At 42.9% G+C, this 14,194-nt stretch overlaps 1 protein-coding gene across 1 annotated transcript in view; it reads right to left on the bottom strand.

Moving 5' to 3' along the window:
• Asb4 (ankyrin repeat and SOCS box-containing 4) overlaps positions 1–14,194 on the bottom strand; it is a 37,633-nt gene that overhangs the window by 16,738 nt on the left and 6,701 nt on the right. The window contains exon 2 of the mRNA NM_001024318.1: positions 12,527–12,826. Within this exon, the coding sequence (NP_001019489.1) occupies positions 12,527–12,826 (300 nt within the window). The remainder of the gene's footprint in view (positions 1–12,526; positions 12,827–14,194) is intronic.

Raw genomic sequence — 14,194 nt, 5'->3', positions numbered from 1 at the left:
TCCCATCCGGTTTTACTAGTTAAGCTATTAGCTCACCGGTCAGTGAGCAGATTGAGTAAATGGAGAAACTACAGCTAACCTCATGAGATAGTTTTGAAAGTTAAGGGGAGCATAGACACAATTCCATGTGGGCAATAAAGCAGCATGTAGGGTAAATTTTGTCTTTCTCTTTCTGGCAAAGCTGTGTTCTATAGCCCAGACTGGCCTAGAACTCAGCATCCTCAAAACCCAGGCCCCCAAACACAGGTATGTGCCATCACACCTGGATTTCTTACCATTATTATGAAGTCCGGCCTGCCATTTCCCAGGGCCCTTCTGACCTCGTCTGCAGTGACTCAAGCTTTGTCAGAGAGAGCACATTCACTGCCTACTCCTATCATGCACCCTTCTTAAGTAAGTCGGGCCTGTTCATTGGAAAATGGTTTGGAGGAGAGTTGCCAAAATCCTAAAGCCACAGTGAAAAAAGGCCAAGGATCCTACTGTGTTGAGGGTGTCTCTCGGTGGTATTGACTAAGAACTCTTCTTGCTGCTGGGTGGGGGTGTTTTGTCCCCAAAAAGGCAAGTGTTTGCTTTTCTTCAGTTCCCATGGGCCTTCTAAAGAGTAGAACCTATTAGGAGCTGGCACATGCCTAGTACATTTGCCATTTTCCTTCCTTGTGAGCTTTTTCACTAAGATTAGTAAGAAGCTAAGAGTCTCAGGGTCTTGTTGATTTAACTGTTACCTCCAGCTCTGAGCCCTGATGTACCTGACGAAATTGTTTAGATTATCTTCTGTAAGTCATTACTTGCAGAGGATACAAAGAAAACACTGTCTGTCTGCTTCCAAATCTAATATCTTTTTGCTAAATGGTGTTTAAAATGTTCGCAGGATAATGAGATCCAGGCTCCTCTGAGCAAGAAAAAAATTATAGAAGTGCTGATGGGGGAAAAAAAAAAGGTCATTTAAGCCCAAGGAAATGTCAACCTTTAATTTCCAGTTCTAGATGCTTCTAGCCATAAGGCAAAGATAGTGCAACCAGTCTGAAAGCTCAGGAAGTTGCACTGGGTTTTGGAGGGTGAATCTAAACTCAACAATGCTTGCTGGAGAAGGAAACTGGTTTACTTCTGGGAGGATTTTGAAAGTGCTAAACAAGGGCTCCCAATTTACGTTTGAGAAAATATCCTAGAATAGTCTTGTAGGTAAAAGTAAGGATATTTAAAGAGTACAACCTAAAAAGATGCAACGTAGTAACAGGTGAGTGTAGAGGAAGGGGCTCTGCCTGGCAACAGGTTGCTTCTATTGCTTAACATCTTGCAGTATCTCCTTTCGGGAAGGAAGCCAGAGCTTCGCCTTACACCCAGCTGTTTTTGTTACTTAATATCTTGCAATTCTCCTGCTGGAGGTAGTGATTTGGAAACTGATCAAAGAAGTGTTTATAATTACGGAGTTTAATTTTAAGGAAAACGAATAAATGGATTTTTAATATAGCTTCTTCAATCACAGCCCTCCATCTCCTTGTATTGTTACAGCAAATCAGAAAACCTAAACGGAGGCATTATCCTATTCAAAAGGACAGAATTACTCTCCCTTAGGGTTGTCTGCTTACAAAATGAGACCATCTGTGTTCTAGGAAATGATGAAGTGGGGATAAATGATTGCTTTGGGGCAAGTCAAAGACACATACACTCTGTGTGTGTGTGTGTGTGTGTGTGTGTGTGTGTGTGTGTGTGTGTGTGTGTGTGTGTGCATGTGTCTTTTAATTAAGCACACTTCCTCTACCTAGCTGCCATCATGGTGGTTGACTTTTTTCAAGCTAATGGAACTCAGATATAATAGTTAAGCTTCTCAGATCATGTCAAGGAAGCACAAAGTTTTCGTCAAGTTCTTTAATCTGTCCACTGTGTCAGAAGGGAGAGCTATATATGGTTTGCATTGAGACTCAGGAGGACCAATGTGGACTTGATGCAAACAGCTCTGAGCCTGCTCAGATGAGACAAGCCAGGTGAACCTCCTTTAACTTCTCTGAGTTTCTGATTTCTCATCTGTGAGATGAGAAAAATAATGTGCACTTCACACAGTTGTCAAAGATTGAATGAGACATTTTATTCTAAAGTGCCTGACATATCGTACCGTCCATGCTTAATATACATTATCTTCCTTCCCATTTTCTCCTTTGTGAGCATATATACTAGCAACATCAATTTCTTTTATGTGTAGAGCCGATGATGTTAACTTTATTAAGCGAGCTCTTTCCATTAAGCATTTATCCTTATTCATTAGCTTGGAGGACTGGTACCCAAAGATATTAAATTATTTACTCAAGTTTAATGAATGAAATTGAAAACCTTTTTCCCCTGCTTAACATGAATGTGCCCTTTTCAGTATGCAGAGCCTTGCTGCATTTATTCAGAAGCTATTGCTAAGTGCTTAGTTTGGAACACAGGATTAATGAGCACGGAGACCTGGCGTTGGTCACCATGGCGACCAAGCTAGCTTTGCTCTGTTCTGAGCTCCAACAAGGAATGTAGGATGCTTAGCTCTGGCCTGCAGGATAGTAACTGGGTGTTCTTTCTCATATATCTGACTCCCCATTGCTGTTTCCAATTACTCTCTAATTCCCTTGGGACAAAAATAAATAAGAAGAACATCCCTGGTTCCTCGGGTCTTTGATTCTTTAGCCGCCTAACCTCCTTCCTAAATACATTCATCTCCCTATCAGCCTCTATAGATTCAGACACCTGAGTCACATTTTTCTTCAGTACATAAATGCCTGTCATCCCTTTGGGTGTTGAATAAATACACCATCAGATGACCAAAATACCCTGGTCTCTCAGGACCCCAGTCTCTTCAGTGACTTTCCCTCTCTTCTGACGCCTTCTCACTGTCAATCATGGATTGTGCCTGTCTGAAGCCGGTTGGTCTCTCACAGTCACTAACTCACGTGTCCAATTCTCTGACATAACCTCCTCTCTTTACATCTTGCTTGCTTGCTATTGGCTACCGCCATCCTGGGAACTTGCAGGATGTTCTCCCTACAATCCCTCTGCCCCTTATGAGTTCCTTACATTCATCCCGTCCCCCCCCCCCCAGATGATTCTACGTCCTGCCATTCCATTCTCTCTACTGCCAAAATGTTCAACTCCCTCCGATTTTGTCACTGCGCCCGCTTATGCTTGGGGTGACAGCTCTCCTGAGGGACCATGCCACAGTGTCGGTGCCTGCTCCCAAACAGCTGAAAGTCACATGACAAGAACCACACTGTTGCTGTGGCATCTTCAGAACAGGACTGGTACTGTCACCCAGGTCAGCAGGGAAGTTGAGCTGGCCCCTCTGTGTGGTCTAGCATTTGTCTTCCTGACTTACTTCCCATCCTCTGTAATCATTACCCCAAAAGTCTTTCTCCCCATCTTCAATCCTGGTCCTGTCCTGATCTTGTTATGACTTGTTTTACTTAGAAAATTCTGTGCAAATGGAGGCTTCTTCAGACCCTGACAACTCATGTAACAAAGTCTCCATCCTCTCCCCTTTTTCACTCTAGGCCATGAGAGAAGTGGGGTTTTCCTCTCCAGAGGCTATCTTACTGTCTTCTCTGGACCTCACTGCCTAAACTTGTCAGACACCTCGCACCCTCTTTCCTGTCTTCAAACTTTGAACACTGAGTAGAATTCCCATTAATTGTGTTTGTTTGTTTGTTTGTTTATGTTTGGGAGTTACATTAAAAAAGAAGACTCTTCCTCTTGCCTAGTCAGCAAAATACACAATATAGAGTTTTGTTCACCTCGCTTTTAGCCACCAATATTTTCAGTTTCATTTCTCTCTCTCTCTCTCTCTCTCTCTCTCTCTCTCTCTCTCTCTCTCTCTCTTTCTTCTCTCTCTTCTCTTCTCCTCTCTCTCTCTCTCTCTCTCTCTCTCTCTCTCTCTCTCTCTCTCTTTCTCTCTGCAATATTTAACACCATCCATGACACCAGATCAACAGAGATCTTCTAATCCCAAACTCACTGTACCTCCCAGGAACACTGAATGTGTCTGACGTCTTTCTCTGACAAGTAAGTTCTCATGGGAAAGAAAGGAATACAATAAGCCAAAACCTGAATACAGCATTTCCGGTAGTGGTACTGGCAAGGTTTTAAGTACACTGTTCCCTCAGGCACTAGCCCTTGTTCTGGGTTGAAGATTTAATATAGACTCGACAGCCAGCATCCAAAAGGTGCTACTGTGCATGTAGCTATGCTGGGGAAAAGATCTGTCCTCATGAAACTCAAAGATGTAAGCAAAGAGAAGTATGATTTAAAAAAAAAAACCCTACGATGTCCTGTGAGAGCCTAGCAATGTCTGATGGGAATATGGAACGTAACACACGTCTGTAATGGTGCTCGTGGAAAATGGACTTCAGAATGGAAGGCTATTTTCAAGGCTCACACATGAGCAGATTTTAGCTCTGTAAAAAGGAGAGGGTAATGTCCTGGAACGGAGGTAGATTTACTGTGGTTGTACTACCTTTGACCCATCACCCAGAATACTGGAAATTCTACCTTGTGCCTCTAGGAAGAAGCCAGTTAGATTTTTTTCTCTCTCTCTCTTTAGAGACTCTAACCAGGAAAAAAAAAATTGAATGACTAATCTAGCCAAATCCTGTAGAGTTGAGGAAAGCTAATAGTTTATGAACTTCACCTGGAATTCAGTCATTCCATCTCACACACAGGGAGGCAGCCAAGGATTCTAAGACAACCCAGAAAGCAAGCATGGAGGTAAAAGCTACACAGAGCAGGGAATCAGCAGAAGGCAGGTGCAAGAGGAAAGCTGGGGAGCTAATATCCAAGTGATAGAAATTCACAAAAGAGGACGTTAAAGAGCAGGAAAGAGTTCATGCACAAAAACACTCGAAACAGTCAGAGTACTATTGCGGGGGTTGGAAGGACCCGGGAAAGAGGGCGAGAACAAATGCAGGCAAGTGGACCTTTGTGAGTTTTCAGAACAAGGCTGGGAAGAAAACCCTAAAGCTCCAGGAAAGAGTACCATAGGTCACGAGCAAAGGCTGAAAGGCTTCAGATTTGCCAGCTACATCTTGAAAAACAGAGGCCGTGAAGGAATGCTTTTATCATGCTAGAGGGAAATAATTATGAATCCTTGCTTCTCTGTCAATCAAAGAGGAGCAAACGCTCTGAGTGGTGTTCATCAGCTCCAGCGTGATTTCTCAGAGCTCTTGTTAAGGATTTGGTCAGCTCCAAAAGTAACTAACTAAAAAGAAAAAGAAAAAAAGCATGATTTCAGGAGGGAAGAATCTGACCTGAAAAGAGGAGGGAGGCCAGGATGTCAAGGAAAGATCCCCAGGGTGACAGAGATTCCTAGGAACAGGACATAAAGGCTTTAGCAGGGACTCCCTGTCCGTGAAGATGAAGTTGGTTAAAATATTCACTGAGGTTCAGTATTTTTGTTTAAAGCAAACAAACAAAACCAATGCAACATATAACAAATAAAAAATAAAAATAGGCTTAAAATACCAACCATAGAAATCTAAGCAAAACAAAAAAAAGATAAAATACTAATAAAAAGAGAAAGAAGACATGGTTATTCTAGCTGCAGCAAGTTTTGTGGTTATAATGTAACTACTCGGGGAACCTGGGGACTGGAAAGGACCTAGTGCAGGGAGATGATCCCCCCAAAAGAGGAAAAGGATATATGTTGTAATCATGTCACTATAATTTTGATTGTCACAAAACTTACACTGTTTCATCTTCCCTGTTTTTATACATAAATAAGTGGAAGTTGTTTGGCGATGTGCAAACACTGGGCTAACCAAACTGTAGATGTAAAAGCAGTTGCCTCTAAGGAAAAAGATGGGCACTGCATTGTTCATAATGAACCTCGAATATAATATCTTAATATTTTTCAAATAGCGTATTATCTCATCTCTTTTATTACATGCATCTTAATTTCTTCAATTTCTTGTGATATTATAAATCATCTTCTTTTTACTTTTATGTATGTGAGTACACCATCGTTGTCCTCAGACACACCAGAAGAGTATGTCATTAGATCCCATTACAGACAGTTGTTAGCCACCATGTGCTTGCTGGGAATTGAACTCAAGACCTCTGGAAGAGCAGCCAGTGCTCTTAACCGCTGAGCCATCTCTCTAGTCCTATAAATCATCAGCTTATACTACAACTTCTAACTGCTTGTTTCTGGTATAGAGAAATACAACTGACTTGTTGGTATAATCATTCGAGATGCAGAACAACTGCTAAACTCAATTATTAGTCCTAGTCAAATGACGGTGGATTTCTCTAAGGTTTTGTTTTTATGTAGATAAACGTAGTTGTAGGAAATAGTGGCAATTTTCCTCCTTCTCTTTGCTCCTCATACATTATTTATTCCTCTTTTCTATTTCTGTTGAGACCTAAAGGACAGGGTTGAAGAGGTGTGGGGAAAGTAGCCTGAAGAGGAGGCTTTAACATTCCACCCAGAGGGGACCAACAGCTTTACATGGCCTTCCTCAAGGCTGTGTTTTACAAAGTGTGCAGTGGTTCTCCATAAAGGATCCAGGGGGTGCTGGAGAAGCCGCTCTCTGATGGAGATGAGACAGGACGCCCCTAACTTACTTCAATTCTCTCATTCAGTACAGGAGACAAGGTGGAAAAAGGCAGCATTCGGGAGACAAGGCAATTTAGAGACACACTCTGCCATCTGATAGGGAATGATCTCTGAGCAGGTAGCGGTCAAAAAAGCCATTGCCTATAATCTACTGTTTCTGTTTCTCTCTTTGCGCACTGAGAGGTTTTTTTCTTTTGCTTTTTTGTTTTTTTTAATTAGTGATATATAATTTCCTTTTTAAAAAAAGCCATTTGAACAAATAACTTCAACTTAAAGAAAAACAATTAAATCCAATTGGCCTAGGTACACTACAACAGAAGGGGCAAACATCTTTGGGGTGAACTGCCAGTGGATGAGGCGGCCAGATTTGCGCTCTCACAGTGCATAGCACAAGGCACAAGAAGATGGACAGCAGAGAGGTGAGGAGAGAGCTGCTGTCCTGCGGGTATGTGGCTGCTTCCTTATTAAAACGAAGGCCTCACTAGTCAGGGACTCTCCTGACTAGGTGACTTGTGTTACTGCGACCCTCAGGAGCGGAAGGCGGTCTTTTCAAAGGCAGGGTCTTCTTTATAGTGCCCCTCATGCTGCATTCTGTTGGAAGCATTTGAATTTTGATAGCTTTCCTCAGGTAACAGTTTTTCCTCCTACCATCAGGATTTGCTTCGAGTGGCCCAAAGCAAGCAGTGTTCATTTTCCTCTTAGGAAAGGGGATGGGTAGAAATAATGTATGGCTTAGGAGCTGGCCAAACCTGACCTGACTCTCTTTATTCATAGGGAAATGCAGGAAGCAAAGAATGGACATTTTCACTGAGGTAAATAAGCCCTCTCGACTGAGGAACACCATTATACTAATACCAAAGGAAACAAAGGCCAGAAGATGGCGGCATTAAGTAGAAAGGCAAACAGAAAAATAGCAGGCAAAATCCAGCGTGGGACAAAGCCAGCCCTGCAACAGTGAAAAACAGGACAAAATCCTTTAAGAGAAAATTGCATGCAATTTTTTGGACTCAATTAGCCTTTTCCACAAAGAGCACTTTCCCACAAAGAGCCCATTAAATAGCAAATGAAATTACATCGGTTTTCAGTTGCCATGGCACTGGCTCTTCTCTAATGGACTTCTCTGGTCCCGAGGTTCACGTTAGACTGGCTTATTTTCCTTGCCTGTATGCAGTCTCCATTCCCTGTCCAGTCAGGAAGACAACGTATGTGTCTTCTTCCCCAGTGTGCCTACCTACAACACAATCCCAGCAAGACAGAATTCAGCCGTCAACCGAATTCCCTAGAGACGGGTGTGTGTGTGTGTGTGTGTGTGTGTGTGTGTGTGTGTGTGTGTGAAACCAACCACAATCTGTGACCATGACCGTTTGCACTAATTCGATGGTAGAAGGCAGGGTTCCTGGAGCTGTCCTCATGAGGCATGAGGTGAGAACGCCAAAGGTGCCCAGAAAGACATGAAAGTTAACCTTCTGCAGTCTCCAGACTGGAAGACTGGCCCACAAACACATACCTGCTTTTCCTCCCTCCAAAGAAATGACAGCCCAGAAGAAAGAAAGCTGCCCAATTACTTCATTTGCAATTTTGTTTTCCTACTGGTTCCCGTTTGCCAGATGTCCTACTTCCAAATAGGTAGAGAGGGCTAGAGACGTAGCTCAGCCGGTAGAATGGTTGCCCAGCGTGTGTGAGCTCAGCACTGCACAAGCCCACACACCTGTGATTTCAGAACTTGGGTGGTAGAGGCAGTGGAAATGGAAGTTCAAGGCCATCCTGGATTCCATATCAAGTTGAAGGAGAGATAGCCTGATTTATATAAGACCCTATCTTTAATAAAGCCCTAAAACTAAGGGTATTAACTTATAGATGATGTGCCTTTTTAAAACATTACCTATGAGCCAGAGAGATGGTTCAACAGGGACATGATAAACCCCCACGATGAAAGGAGACAACTCAACTGAGGCCAAAAAGTTGCTGTCTGAATGCTACACATTACCCATATGGCACACATACACACACACACACACACACACACACACACACACACACACACGGACACACACTCAGACACACACAGACACACACTCACACACACACACTCACACACACAGACACACACACACTCACACACACACACTGTAAACAAAGATTACATAAAGTTACTTAGATACTGTTAGATATTAGCTAACAGGAATGTTTGATAACTAACTGACATATTATTTTCTGATACACATAGCCTTTTGCAATTAAAAAATATATATCTATACTGTCCGTGCCTTCATAGAAAAGGCTATTTTTACAAATCATTAAACACTAGCCAAATCCAGTGGCTCATGCCTTTAGCCTTAGCACTCAAGAGGCCAAGACAAGAAGATTCCTACCAATTAGAGGGCTCCCTTAGGCTGAGTACCAGACCAACCAGAGCTACAATGTGAGACGCTGTATAAATAGACAAGTAACTAATAAATAAATAAAAACTGTCCATATAAATGTCATTTAATTTGTGCATGAGATGAATAGAGCATAACAAAATGTTCTATTAAGAAGATGAGAATTTTTAAATTCTTCAGTAATATACATGATTCTGTGGCAGTGAAAGTAAAGCAGATATGTCTTAAGGTTTTAGAAATATATATTTAGGGTTGGGGATTTAGCTCAGTGGTAGAGTGCTTGCCTAGCAAGCGCAAGGCCCTGGGTTCGGTCCCCAGCTCCGAAAAGTAGAAAAGAAAAAAAAATAAATATATATTTAGATATACATAGTATACATATATACACACATACATATGGGTATGTATGTATAATATTAAAGTTTGGAAGTTCGGGCATACAGTTTACAAACTGTGTGATGGCTACGATGTTCTGAAGACCCACAGAAATCTACCAAGTCTCGTCCTAAACTCAAACTGAAGGTGTCTAGCTTGTCTTTTCTGTTGTCTCCAATTCTCTGAACGATAGCCTTGTTTGGAGGGGACAGCTATGGCTTGAACTGGGGGCTGGGGATAAATGAAAGCTCTGTGTCGAACGTCTCCCTGTCCAAAATGAATCTTTAAACCCAGAAATGGGATTCCTAAGTTGAAGTTGGCATGTGTAGCAGTCAAGATACCCCCTGAGTGTGCACTCCTTAAGGGTGTGTGAGATGAAGCCTCGCCCGCAGCGGAGGGAGGAGTCAGCCATCTGAGCTGAAGGAAGGATCCTTCTGCTTGGCTGTGCAGACACTGCTTAGGCAGCCATGCGCCAGTAGATGGCTCCACACGCACACTTATGTGGGAAGCACCAAGTGAATCTAGTGAATTATTCTAAAAAGAAGGGGGTGGGGGGACATAAAGGCGGGGATATATTAGAAGTAATTGGAGGGTAGAAGGGGAAAGTATGATGGTTGACTGTCATATTTTGTTGTATACATGTACGAAATTTTGAAGATTTAAAAATAAGAAAGGAGTGTGGGAGGACTGTCCTTGCTAACAGAACAACAGATCTGTCATTTTTATGATATAAAATCTAAAATTTAAACTATTTAAAATATGAACGAAATCTAAACTCAATCTAGCACGAAGGAAGTAAATATAAAATGTGGGTGTGTCCAGAACATAGGGCTGAGTGAGCTAGTAACATTGATCCACCCACCCCCTTCTGTGTGTGTGTGTGTGTGTGTGTGTGTGTGTGTGTGTGCTCCTCTGTCTCTCTGTCTCTCTGCCTCTCTGCCTCTCTCTCTTTCTCTAACCCTCACTGACCCTCCCTGTCTCTTTCCCTTCTCCCCTCAGTGTTCAGACATGTTGATGGGCCGCCTTCACACAGCTTCAGGGTGTCTTTAGGACTCCGTAGTCCTACTACCCTTCTTGAGTAAATTATTTCTGTACTCTTCCCTACTCTCATAGAAATGTCTGCCTTTCCTGCTCTCTCTCACTTTTAGCCAAGGACTTTGCCTCTGCATGGTTGAGGGGGAATTCCTCAGATTTGAATGGCCTCACATTATCATCACCAAATCTGCTCTGGTGTTGGAAATCATCTTATAGGGCACGTTTATTAAAAATGCAGATAGTTTCTTGTCATCCACAGATTTCATCCCGTCTCCACTTCAGAAACCTGGATCCTTGAAAGATTACTAAAGAAACTCTGTCGTGCTCATTGTCTGCAACTTCCCCTTGGCCTCCCTGCAGTCACCTTTAGCCCTGCAGCCTCCCCATCACAATCAGGCCATTCTTGCACATTTCTCCAGGCAAACATCTTTCAACAGTTCTTAGCACATTCTCTTCAAAACACCCATTTACACCCTCCCCAGCCTAATCTGGCTTCCACACTGTGTCATCCAACTGGTTTTTGTTTAGTTTTGTTGTTTTGTTTCGTTGGTATTAACCTTTCACCGGATTTAAGAAGTATCTCATTTAATCTTGATACCTTTCCCTGAGTCCCTGCCTCTTGAACACACCTCTTAGTCCTGAGATTACCAAAAGCAGGCTCACGACCCCAGCTTCTCCATTGTCCCATCCCAGTCTCCTTACACTGTGGTCACCTAAGCGTTAGCATTCATCATGACTTTGTCTAAATTCCTTCTTTTGTGTGTGTTTTTACTTCTTTTGTTTTATAGACAATTCATTGACGATTTTATAGCGAGAACTGGTCGGAAACCTGTCATCCTTGTGTATCAGTCTCCCAAGTGTTAGAACTCTTAAATTCCAGGACTACATTGGTTAGATAGCGAGACTTTGACTTAAAGAAAGAGAGAGAGAGAGAGAGAGAGAGAGAGAGAGAGAGAGAGAGAGAGAGAGAGAGAGAGATATTAAGAAAAAAAGCAGGGAAGAGAGAATTAAAATAGGGAAATAGAGAGAAATATAAGATGATTACATGCAAACTATGGATTTAATAAAGGCAAACTCCTCTTCTTGTATCCAGAACAATCAAACAGCCAGCAGCTCATTCATGAAAAAGGAGCAAAAACCATAACGGATATTTTTCCATGTGAAAATTTATCTGTCAGAGATTACGACAGTCACAGCATCCAGAAGAGACGCCAGCCTGAAGCCACAGTGAGACACTGCTACACACCTATGAGAGAGCTAAATGTTTTTTGCCCTTAAAGTAAAATACCTGTACTTTAAGATAAAGTAAAAATGTTTTACGTCATCAGTTTCGGCAAGGATAGCAAACAACTGGAGTTTGCACACATCGCTGGTGGAACTTAGAAAGTAGTGACAAGCCACTTTGGGAAGCAGGGTGTCAGTCTCTTATAAATCTACCACCCATCTTATCTTCCCACCTCTAGGTATTTATTGCAAGGAAATAAAAGTGTGTCTACCTACAGGAATCTACACGCAAGTACTTACATTCATGGTTCTCCAAAGTTGACAAGTTCTTGTCTGAGACGTGTAAATTGCACGGCACGTCTGCATGAAATTCTATTTGGCAACTAAAACAACTAAGTGACCCAGAAAAGTCTTCAACATTTTGTAAGAGTTCACTCTTAACATAGATGATATTTACTCCTTCTTAACAATTCCCCACTTTTATAACTAAAATTTATTTTGTTACTCTTTTGTTCATATCCCCCTCTACTGAAATATGTACATGTATACATATATTCATGTGCACATCTATAAACACATGTAAGTTGAGAGTGGGAGCTGTTTTCTCTTTGCTACTACTTTACCTGATGCATAATAATAGCTAAACAAACATGTTAAGTAACTGTGAAAATTAATACATTTCTTACACTTAAATAATAAGGAGCCAATACGACCTCGGTAAGAAACACACACACACACACACACACACACACACACACTATAAAACTAAAAAAAAAAAAAAGGAAATATTCTTGTATATGTGGATTTCCGTCCTGAATCAGTTTAAAGGTACTGGAATGCCTATCACACCGCCTGAGGCGAGGCGGGATGATGAAGTCCCCAAATCAACAAACAAACCATGTGTATATGAACCCAACATCAGTCACCCAGCAAGTCTTACCTCTCGACACCAACTGCTTGGCACAGACGATGGAGCTGGGTGTGGTACAGAAGTGCAAAGCAGTGTGGCCGCTGAGGGAGTAGCAGTTGAGCTTTGCGCCACGGTCACAGAGAATCTTCACGCATTCGAGGTTAGCTATCTCACAAGCCACGTGCAGAGGGGTCTTCCCGTTGGGCCGACAGTTGATGGTCGCATTGTGGTCCAGCAGTACCATCAGGCACTCCACGTGACCGAGCAAAACTGAGAGGTGCAGGCCTGTTGCCCAGGAAGACTTCAGCTTATAACTGGGCAGCCAATAGCCTGAAGAAGGAAAGGAAGAGGAACTTACTGTTCGGCCCCGTGCACCTCCCTGTTTTGTGAGGATTTTGATAGATCAGGAGTTTGCCACTGGCAGCCGACGACGAGTCTCCCAGAGCCTTTTTCTGAGGACTGACCCGGGTCAGGCTTTTTGCAACTCTTATAGTCTCCACTGCTCCTATATTCCTGTTCCTTTAGAATTTTGCCCATTGACTAGGCACAAATTAGTAAAGAGAATGGTTTGTAGAATTAAGATCTTAGACGAATCATTCTCACTACTTGAAATGCTTTGCCTTCCTCCTTCTAATCCAGCTCTTTGAAACACAGTCTCTCTGTGTAGCCCAGATGGGCCTTGAACTCCCAAGCAATCCTCCCCCCTCACTTTGTCTGGTAGTGGGACAACAGGCATGTTCCACTGCACCCAGATCACCCGAACTTTCTGTACCCCATGCTCCTCTACAGGAAACTTGCAATGACAGTTTCACTATCCGCGTAGAATGGAGCCCGTTCTGAACCTAAATCCAAAGTGCACTTTGCTTTTGGTTAGTGGCAAAGACGCAGTGTGAGCTCTGTCATACTCACTCCCATGACACTTTGGTGCTGCAACTTACTGAAAACTTGTGCCTGCAACTGCGTAGGGAGGGAAAAATGGCCCCGGAAGAAAGAGCAAAGAGCTAATTAAGAAGACATCATTTTTGTTGTAAAATCAAAGAAACAGAGGATGCTGGCTCTGGAGGGCAGATCATCCCGCCCAAGCCTCTGATTTTTCCAGATGAGAAGAGTGTCACTTCCTCAGCCTGCTGGAGCCACAGATCCCTTGCTTCTCTCCAACCTCACGGACTACCGTCACGCAGGGGTTCCATCTGTGCTCGTCTTTATGGCGATGGTATGGGTTTAGTTCCAAGACTATGATACAGATTACCAAGAAGGGAAGATTCTCCTGAGTGCATCTGTAACGGTGCCACGTTGCTGGCACAGAAATTGTGTTTATTTACAGTGTCTCCCCCTCCTAAATTCCCAGCAGCAGCCAAAGAGGTTTCCTTTAACGTTTTACTACATGGACCAATCGGTCCGTCGTCCTTGGCTTTCAAAACTCTGTCTCATCTGTGTTTCCTCTAATCATAGCTGGTAACAGGGAACCTGGCTCACAGACCACAGGACCTTGGAATGTCACCAAGCCTAAAATGGAACTCTTTCTAAAGCCCCACCTCTTTTCCAGAGTGTTTGGGAGAGAAGAGCACAAGTCAGCTGCTGCCCCTAGAGGGCTGACTGCAGACTCCACATATGCTGATGTCTGCTTTTAAGCTGCACTTCAGAACTTTGGTGGTAAAGTTGGGGGTGGGGGTGGGAGGGTCTGGATAACCCAGCCCG

Source organism: Rattus norvegicus, chromosome 4 (genome assembly GCF_021556685.1).
Source record: "Rattus norvegicus strain SHRSP/BbbUtx chromosome 4, alternate assembly SHRSP_T2T, whole genome shotgun sequence".
NCBI lineage: Eukaryota > Metazoa > Chordata > Mammalia > Rodentia > Muridae > Rattus > Rattus norvegicus.
The sequence above is the reverse complement of the archived record's forward strand: the minus strand, read 5'-3'. Positions and strand labels throughout refer to the sequence as shown.